A 9,803-nucleotide genomic window follows, 5' to 3' on the forward strand; every position below is an offset into this window, starting at 1 on the left:
TAAAAATGGCCTTTATTAAAATCTGACAATGTGTGCCTTTAAACACATGTGATTTTTTCTGTTACAAATTTCAAATTGTGGAGTACAGAGACAAGTAAATAAATGATGGGTCTTTGTCCCAAACATTATGGAATATCTCTCCGCATCTCTCGTTTCCCTCTCCCCAGACTGGTCTGAAGAAGGGTCTCGACCCGAAACGTCACCCATTCCTTCTCTCCAGACAATGCTGCCTGTCCCGCCTGAGTTACTCCAGAACTTTGTGTCTACCTTGGTGAATAAGTAGGCGGGAGAAGGGGGGAGACTGAGGGAGAAAGGGAAAATGTTGAAAAAGGAAAGGAAGGAAAAATGCTGTTGAATCCAACAGACAACAGAAACAGGTCGAACACAAGTAAATATAAGCCAAGAGCAGAGAGAAGCGGCAATCACTGACAAAGATAGCAGATTGCAGTGGACTGATAAAGGACATGAACTGAGGGAGATTAGAAACACAAGCAGAAATAAAACAAACGGGCAAGATGGAGAATAGTTGTGCAAAGACAAACAGGGGGGGGGGGGGAGAGGAAGAGATGAGATCCGGTCTCTTGTGGATGGGGGGCCAAGATTACCACACAAACAGGGAACTTGACTAAAGTATACTTGCTACTGTGGATGCCAGTCTCAATATTACTAGGACTTTATTAAGAGTTATTTCTCTTCTTCCCCCCCCCCCAAAAAAAATGCCCACTGAAGTTTGTACCTCAACCCTCGACACAGTGGAAGGGGGGGTGAGGGGAGACAGAATGGGCTGGAAAAAGGCACAGAGACTGGGAGAAAAACGCATGCGATTATTACAAGGGGAGGTGCGCGATGGTATTTCTTGCTAACAAAGAGAGTCCCATGCAGCATTTCTGACTGAGCTCTTGAGGCAACTATTGAAAAGTACGGGACACGGTAGTCGCTGAAGGGGGAATTAGGAGGTACCTGGTTGGAGAAAAATACAACCTATGCCACATTTCGTTGGCACTAAAGGCTCACACACTTGACAAACTTGTAACTTTCACGTGTAATGCAAGATTTCCAGGCTCTGAACCACTGTACTGAAATGAAAAGCAAAACACAACACACACAAACATCAGAGAAACTTGCCTGTGGGGTTAAAACGCCAATGGAGTGATTATTATTCGTTTAAATTAAAAGCACATCAAAAATGCCATGAGCAGTTATTCACAAAGTCACAAATTAAATGCATTCTTTTTTTGTTTTTGTGATAGATAAATAAATCACTTGGGATTAAATTTCACGATGGAGAGACACAAACACACACGGTTTTAATCTGGTTAGTGGGTCTTTTAGCCTCAAAAGAAAGAAAGAAAGAATGGATGGTGCTTGTGCTAATAAATCTTTTACCGAAAGAGAGAGTGAGTGTACACTTACTTTCGATGTGAGACTGTCCCAGGGCAAGCGAGGCGCAGAGAGCGAGGAAGCCACACCAGCACAAGGTGAACGAGACCCTCTTTGTTTCCATTTGTAGATCCCACCAAATAGCGACCGATGTCCGCCGCCGAACGAAAACAAAGTGCCAAAAAACCAAAAACAGAACCCCCCCCCTCCCCAAAAAAAAAAACACAGGGGGGAGGAGAAAAAAAAAAACTTGTATTTTAAGAATCCCTAATTCTAAAAATCAGGGTCTGCTTTAATTTTAAGAGGACGGGAGGGGGGGGAATAACTTGTTTTAAATTTCCTACTGCTGCCGTCTCCTTGGGGGGGTGTTTGTTGTTTTTCCCGTTCAACCTTGTCTATGTCTCATTGTGAAATTGACAAAACACCAGTTCTTCTGGACCTCCCCATCCTCAGTATCCATTCCTTTAGAGAGAGAGAGAGGGGGGGGTTGGGAGAAGAGGGGGGAAAAAAAACAAGTTGGGGGGTGGTGGAAAGACAAGAGAAAAATAGATATTTTCCCCAAACACAACAGCTACAAACTGGTGGTAGTATCTCTTCCCTCTGTAACAATTTAAAGATACATTTCTTCCCTTCCCTCCTCCTCCCCCCCACACTCTCTTTTCTCTCTCCTAGTTTTTTCTTAATTAAAAGCTGAGGGTTTTTTTCTTCTGGTGCCCCTGTTGTTTGTTTCGAGCTTGGGAAGGAGAGACAGAGGGGGGGGGGAGGGAAGGAAAAAGCAAAGCGTGGCGCGTTGGGTTGTATCCAGGAGAGGGGAGATAGCTACAAAGGACTTTGCCGGCTCGGCCAGCCAAAGCCTTGGCTGTGGCTGTGGCTGGTACTCGCTGCTCGCCTCTCCTCGGTCTCCGGTAGCTCCTGTAGATCAGGCTCCAGGGGCTTCTTTCTCTGTCTGTCTGTGTCTCTGTGTGTCTCAGTCTCTCTGCTGGTCCGTCCGTCCGCCCGCCGCGTCTCTGACTCAGGCTCCGAGCTCGCTGGTAAACAAGAGCCTCAGCCTGAGTCACAGCATCTAACGCAACCCGTCCTGGAGCTGGAGTTGGAGCTGGGAGCCGGACTGCGGTGGCGAATAGCGGCAGAGAAACACACACACACAACACACACACATGGGGTCACACCGGGATACATGCAGGCAGGGAGAGCACATAGCACACACAACTCACAACTCACACCAATGCACAACACCTTAGACAGACACACACACACACACACCAATGCAAAATACATTACACGCAAATATAGACACACATCTTACACAAATGCAAAACGCCTTAGACACAGACAGACACACACACACCTTGCACCAATGCACAATACCTTACACACACCAATGCAAAATACATTACACACAAATATAGACACACATCTTACACAAATGCAAAACACCTTAGACACAGACAGACACACACACACCTTGCACCAATGCACAACACCTTACACACACAACTCACACCAACACACAACTCACACCAATGCACAACACCAGACAGACACACACACACACACCAATGCAAAATACATTACACACAAATATAGACACACATCTTACACAAATGCAAAACACCTTAGACACAGACAGACACACACACACACCTTGCACCAATGCACAACACCTTAGACACACACACACACACACACACCAATGCAAAATACATTACACACAAATATAGACACACATCTTACACAAATGCAAAACACCTTAGACACAGACACACACACACACACCTTGCACCAACACACACCACACACACACACACACACACACCAACAAAACACACACACACACACCAATGCAAAATACATTACACACAAATATAGACACACATCTTACACAAATGCAAAACACCTTAGACACAGACACACACACACACCTTGCACCAATGCACAACACCTTAGACACACACACACACACACACACCAATGCAAAATACATTACACGCAAATATAGACACACATCTTACACAAATGCAAAACACCTTAGACACAGACAGACACACACACACACACACACACACACACACACACACACACACACACACACACACACACACACACACACACACACACACACACACACACACACACACACACACACACACACACACACACACACACACACACACACCAATGCAAAATACATTACACACAAATATAAACCCACCTTACACAAATGCAAAACACCTTAGATGCAGACAGACACACACACACACCTTGCACCAATGCACAACACCTTAGACAGACACACACACACCAATGCAAAATACATTACACACAAATATAGACACACATCTTACACAAATGCAAAACACCTTAGACACAGGCAGGCACACACACACCTTGCACCAATGCACAATACCTTACACACACCTTGCACCAATGCACAATACCTTACACACACACACACAAATATAGACACAAATAAAGGAATCTAATCTAACACACTCAGACAGACACACTTTACACAAATGCACACCTTACACACACACAAATATACACACATTTTACACCAATACACATCTTAGACACACTCATACACACACCTTACACCAATGCAACACACCTTACACACACAAATATTGACACACTCTTTACACCAATGCACAACATCTTAGACACACTCAGATAGCAAAATCTTACAGCAATGAAAAACACCTTACACACCTTACACAAATGCACAACACCTTACACACACAAATACAGACACACATCTTACACAGACAGACACACGGAAAACATCTTACACACACTCAGACAGACACACAAAACACCAATGCACACCTTACACACACACACACACACACATATAGACACAACCTTACACCAATGCACAACATCTTAGACACACTCAGAGAGAAACACCTTACACTAATGCAACATCTTACACAGACACACACATGCAAAACACCTTACACACACAGACACACACCTTACACCAATGCAAAACACTTTAAATGCGCGCACACACACACACAGGATCACCATTGCATTGCACTGCATTGCATGTTCACATATTGCAAGCAAACCAGTGGAATCACAAGACATTTGCACAAATGACACAGAGAAGGATCAGTCAGTGAACGCACACAGGACCACGTGTTAAAATGCATGCATGGATCTGACAACACACAGAGACAGGGATCTGACAAGCATCACACCTCAACAGACAGGCAGGCAGGCAGGCAGGCTTCACAGTGGGATGGCCATAATACAGAATCAGATCAGGCAGACAACAGGGCAGACGGTGAGCTCAAGTAAATACAGGAATACAAACGACAACCACATGGGCATCTCGGACAAAGAAAATCCAAGGAAGAGACGGATTAATGAAGAAATACAGATAGATTGTTGATGTGAAGATAGACACAAACAGCTGAAGTAACTCAGCGGGTCAGACAGCATCTCTGCAGGAAAGGAATAGGTGATGATTCGGGTCGAGGCTTCATACAGGAGTGGGGTGGTCTTGCAGGGAGGGCCACGGGTAGAGATGGAGACACAGGAGGCTGCAGTTGCTGGGATCTTGAGTACAAAAAAAAATGAAGTGCTGGTGGAACCCAGCGGGTCAGGCAGCATCTGTGGAGGAAAATGGACAATAGACAATAGACAATAGAAGCAGGAGAAGGCCATTCGGCCCTTTGAGCCAGCACTGCCCTTCAATGTGATCATGGCTGATCATCCCCAATCAGTACCCCGTTCCTGCCTTCTCCCCATATCCCCTGACTCCGCTATTTTTAAGAGCCCTATCTAGCTTTCTCTTGAAAGTATCCAGAGAACCTGCCTCCACCGCCCTCTGAGGCAGAGAATTCCACAGACACATGGCGTTTTGGAATGGGGCACTTCAGTCTAGGAGTCGAGGAGTTGTAGCTGGAAACTGCACTAAACATTATTCCCTAATACCGTATTTTAATTATTCTGTAATACACGACAAATACACTCGATTGTAATTGTGTATTGTCTTTCTGCTGACTGGTCAGCACGCTACAAAAGCTTTTCACTGTACCTCGATCCGCGTGACAATAGACTAAACTGAAGGTAGACAAAAGTGCTGGAGAAACTCAGCGGTTGCAGCAGCATCTATGGAGCTACCTTGTGTAGAGATGTTGCAGGTCAAGATTGATGCAAGTGTTCAGTGATAAGTCAAGTCAAGTCAAGAGAGTTTATTGTCATGTGTCAATAGACAATAGACAATAGGCGCAGGAGTAGGCCATTCGGCCCTTCGAGCCAGCACCACCATTCAATGTGATCATGGCTGATCATCCCCATTCAGTACCCCGTTCCTGCCTTTTCCCCATATCCCTTGACTCCGCTATCTTCAGTGAAAGCTTTTGTTGGGTGCTAACCAGTCAACGGAAAGGCAATACCTGGTCACAGTGTGCAGATAAATGACTGTCTGCGGCGGAATTTGCCTTGGTGCTCCGCCCACAAGTAACAACATGACATAGTGACAGTTACGAATGACTCAGAAAACAAGTAAACATTAATAATAATAAAACATTAATGATAAAACACCATTGATCAAGCATGTGAACCAACAAAATACCAGATCAAAGGAGGCTACAGATTTTTGGCTGTTGAGTGGATCAACTACTCGTGGATAAAAGCTGTTTTTATGTCTGGCTGTGGCAGCTTTGACAGTCCGGAGTCGCCTTCCAGAGGGAAGTGATTCAAAGAGTTTGTGGCCAGGGTGAGAGGGGTCAGAGATGATCTTGCCCGCTCGCTTCCTGGCCCTTGCAGTGTACAGTTCATCAATGGAGGGAAGGTTGCAGCCAATAACCTTCTCTGCTGATCGGACGATTCGCTGCAGCCTCCGGGTGTCGTGCTTGGTGGCCGAGCCAAACCAGACCATGATGGAGAAGGTGAGGACAGACTCTACGATGGCCGTGTAGAATTGGATCATCATTGCCTTTGATTGTGCTTCCTCAGCTGCCGTAGGAAATACATCCTCTGTTGTGCCTTTTTGACTGTGGAGTCGATGTTACCCCCCAACTTAATAATAATAATAATAATAAATTTTATTTATGGGCGCCTTTCAAGAGCACCTTACAAAAATTTAGCAGGTAGAGGAAAAACATGTAAGCGGAATGAAATAAATAGTAGAGACATGACTAGTACACAAAGTAAAGACAGAATTCAATACAAAACACAATATGAGGCAATTAATGCACAGATGAAAACGGAGGGGGACGTGGGGCTAAGGATAGTCAGAGGTGAAGAGATGGGTCTTGAGGAGGGACTGGAAGATGGTGAGGGACACGGAATTGCGGATCAGTTGGGGGAGGGAGTTCCAGAGCCTGGGAGCTGCCCTGGAGAAGGCTCTGGCCCCAAAACTGCGGAGGTTGGACTTGTGGATGGAGAGGAGACCGGCTGATGTGGATCTGAGGGACCGTGAGGGTTGGTAGGGGGAGAGGAGGTCAGTGGTATATGGGGGGGACAGATGGTGGATAGCTTTGTAGGTGAGGACCAGGATTTTGTAGATGATCCGGTGGGAGATGGGAAGCCAGTGAAGTTGTTTGAGGACTGGAGTGATGTGATGCCAGGATTTGGGTGTGGGTGATGAGTCGGGCGGCTGCGTTCTGGACCAGTTGGAGTCGGTTGATGTAGGTGGAGCTGATGCCAAGGAGAAGTGAGTTGCAGTAGTCCAGTCGGGAGGAGATGAAGGCATGGATGAGTCTTTCAGCAGCGGGAGGTGTGAGAGAGGGTCTGAGTTTGGCGATGTTGCGGAGGTGAAAGAAGGAGGTTCTAATGACATGGCGGATGTGAGGCTCAAGGGAGAGGGTGGAATCAAAGATCACGCCAAGGTTGCGGGAGATGGGGAGACAGTGGTGCCGTCGATGGTGAGAGTGGGGTTATTGATTTTGCTGAGTGTGGCTTTGGAGCCCATGAGGAGGAATTCTGTCTTATCGCTGTTGAGTTTGAGTAAGTTATGTTGCATCCAGGTTTTTACTGGGAGGGGGGGGGGGTTGTGGGGGGATTTGGTGCCGAGGTAGATCTGGGTGTCATCATAAGGTCCTTGGAGAGATGATGGTTCCCAGGAGCCTAAAAGACATAGAAACATAGAAATTAGGTGCAGGAGTAGGCCATTCGGCCCTTTGAGCCTGCACCGCCATTCAATATGATCATGGCTGATCATCCAACTCAGTAACCCGTACCTGCCTTCTCTCCATACCCCCTGATCCCCTTAGCCACAAGGGCCACATCTAACTCCCTCTTAAATATAGCCAATGAACTGGCCTCAACTACCCTCTGTGGCAGAGAGTTCCAGAGATTCACCACTCTCTGTGTGAAAAAAGTTTTTCTCATCTCGGTTTTAAAGGATTTCCCCCTTATCCTTAAGCTGTGACCCCTTGTCCTGGACTGCCCCAACATCGGGAGCAATCTTCCTGCATCTAAGGATAAGGTGGAAGTCTTTTAGGACTTTTAGGAGATGAGAAAACATTTTTTTATACAGAGAGTGGTGAATTTGTGGAATTCTCTGCCACAGAAAGGATTTCCCCCTTATCCTTAAGCTGTGACCCCTTGTCCTGGACTGCCCTAACATCGGGAACAATCTTCCTGCATCTAGCCTGTCCAACCCCTTAAGAATCCACAGGTGTGACTGTGTAAGCAAGTAACTCCTCCTGATCAATAGTTTTCCCTCGGTGAATCTACGCACATTGTCAACCCTGGCTTCACAGTGAACTACCAGTGAACCACTTGCCAACATCATCAGAACCAGTTACTTAGTCACCGTTGCTTGCTGTGGCACGGAAGCCTTCTGCAATCCCGTCAGCCTCTGCCTTTCCTATGCTGACTACACCACAAAGAAAAAAACACATTACATTTCCGATGAGATATTTTTGAGGCGCTCGTGAGGTTGTGGAGGTTTTTAGAGGAATGCGAGCCTGTTTGGTTTTTTTTTACATTGCAAATCCAACTCACAATGGAGCCAGGTGGACACAGGAGCGACGGAAATCTAGTACTGCCCAATGAATTGTTCAACAGATTAAAATATCACTTTCAAAAAGCATAAAAATCCCACGGCGGGGATTTTGTGGTCTGTCGATTCGAGGAAAAAAGAACTAAATATGACTCCATGAGGTAAAATCTTACAGACTTATTTTTTCCTTTTTTTCTCGACATTGTTTATTTACTCTAAGGAACTGTAAGATCAACCTCTATATCCTGTTCATCCCTAAATCCAAACCCAACAAACCTCTTGTGTTTTCTACAGAGAGCCTTGTCAAATATGCCGGATAAACTCCTGAGGCCAAATCACTCCTGAGATTGTAGGAACATAGAAAATAGGTGCAGGAGTAGGCCATTCGGCCCTTCGAGCCTGCACCGCCATTCAATATGATCATGGCTGATCATCCAACTCAGTAGGAAAGGAAATAGGCAACGTTTCGGGTCGAAACCCAAAGGGTTTCGGGACGAAAAGTTGCCTATTTCCTTCGCTCCATAGATGCTGCTGCACCCGCTGAGTTTCTCCAGCACTTCGATTTTCCTAGAAAATAGGTGCAGGAGTAGGCCATTCGGCCCTTCGAGCCTGCACCGCCATTCAACGTGATCATGGCTGATCATCCAACTCAGTATCCCATCCCTGCCTTCTCTCCATACCCCCTGATCCCTTTAGCCACAAGGGCCACATCTAACTCCCTCTTAAATATAGCCAATGAACTGTGTGGCCTCAACTACCTTCTGTGGCAGAAAATTCCACAGATTCACCACTCACTGTGTGGGAAAACATGTTTTTCTCATCTCGGTCCTAAAAGGTTTCCCCTTTATCCTTAAACTGTTACCCCTTGTTCTGAACTTCCCCAACATCGGGAATAATCTTCCTGCATCTAGCCTGTCCAACCCCTTAAGAATTTTGTACGTTTCTATAAGATCCCCCCTCAATCTTCTAAATTCTAGCGAGTACAAGCCGAGTCTATGCAGTCTTTCTTCATATGAAAGTCCTGCCATCCCAGGAATCAGGATTGTCGCTAAGACTTTCCCAAAGATTTTCGTGGACTGTATTGCATCGAAGTTTGTCCATGTAACCTATCGAGGATTCACCTCTGTATCTCTCTGAGAGGGAGAGAGAGATCAGCCATGATTGAATGGCGGAGGAGACTTGATGGGCCGAATGGCCTAATTCTGCTCCTAGAACTCAACAAATACAGGCAAGTGGGAATATTTATATTTATCTATTGACTGACCAAGATGCCCCATTTAAATAGTCATATTTGCCTGCATTTTACCCATATCCCGCTAAACCCAATCCATGTATGTACCCGTCCAGATGTCTTTTAAATGTTGTTGTTGTACCCAGCTCTTCTCCCGATCGACCCCGACTACAGGTGCTGTCTGTACGGAGTGTGTACGTTCTCCCCGCGACCTGCGCGGGTTTTCTC

General features: G+C 45.9%; 1 protein-coding gene across 1 annotated transcript in view; it reads right to left on the bottom strand.

Moving 5' to 3' along the window:
* Positions 1-1,877, bottom strand: part of igf1ra (insulin-like growth factor 1a receptor) — a 168,827-nt gene extending 166,950 nt beyond the window's left edge. The window contains exon 1 of the mRNA XM_055662565.1: positions 1,414-1,877. Coding sequence (XP_055518540.1) covers positions 1,414-1,504 — 91 coding nt within the window. The 5' untranslated portion in view covers positions 1,505-1,877. The remainder of the gene's footprint in view (positions 1-1,413) is intronic.
* Between the last annotated feature and the right edge of the window lie 7,926 nt (positions 1,878-9,803).

This window comes from Leucoraja erinacea, chromosome 36 (assembly GCF_028641065.1).
Source record: "Leucoraja erinacea ecotype New England chromosome 36, Leri_hhj_1, whole genome shotgun sequence".
Taxonomy (NCBI): domain Eukaryota; kingdom Metazoa; phylum Chordata; class Chondrichthyes; order Rajiformes; family Rajidae; genus Leucoraja; species Leucoraja erinaceus.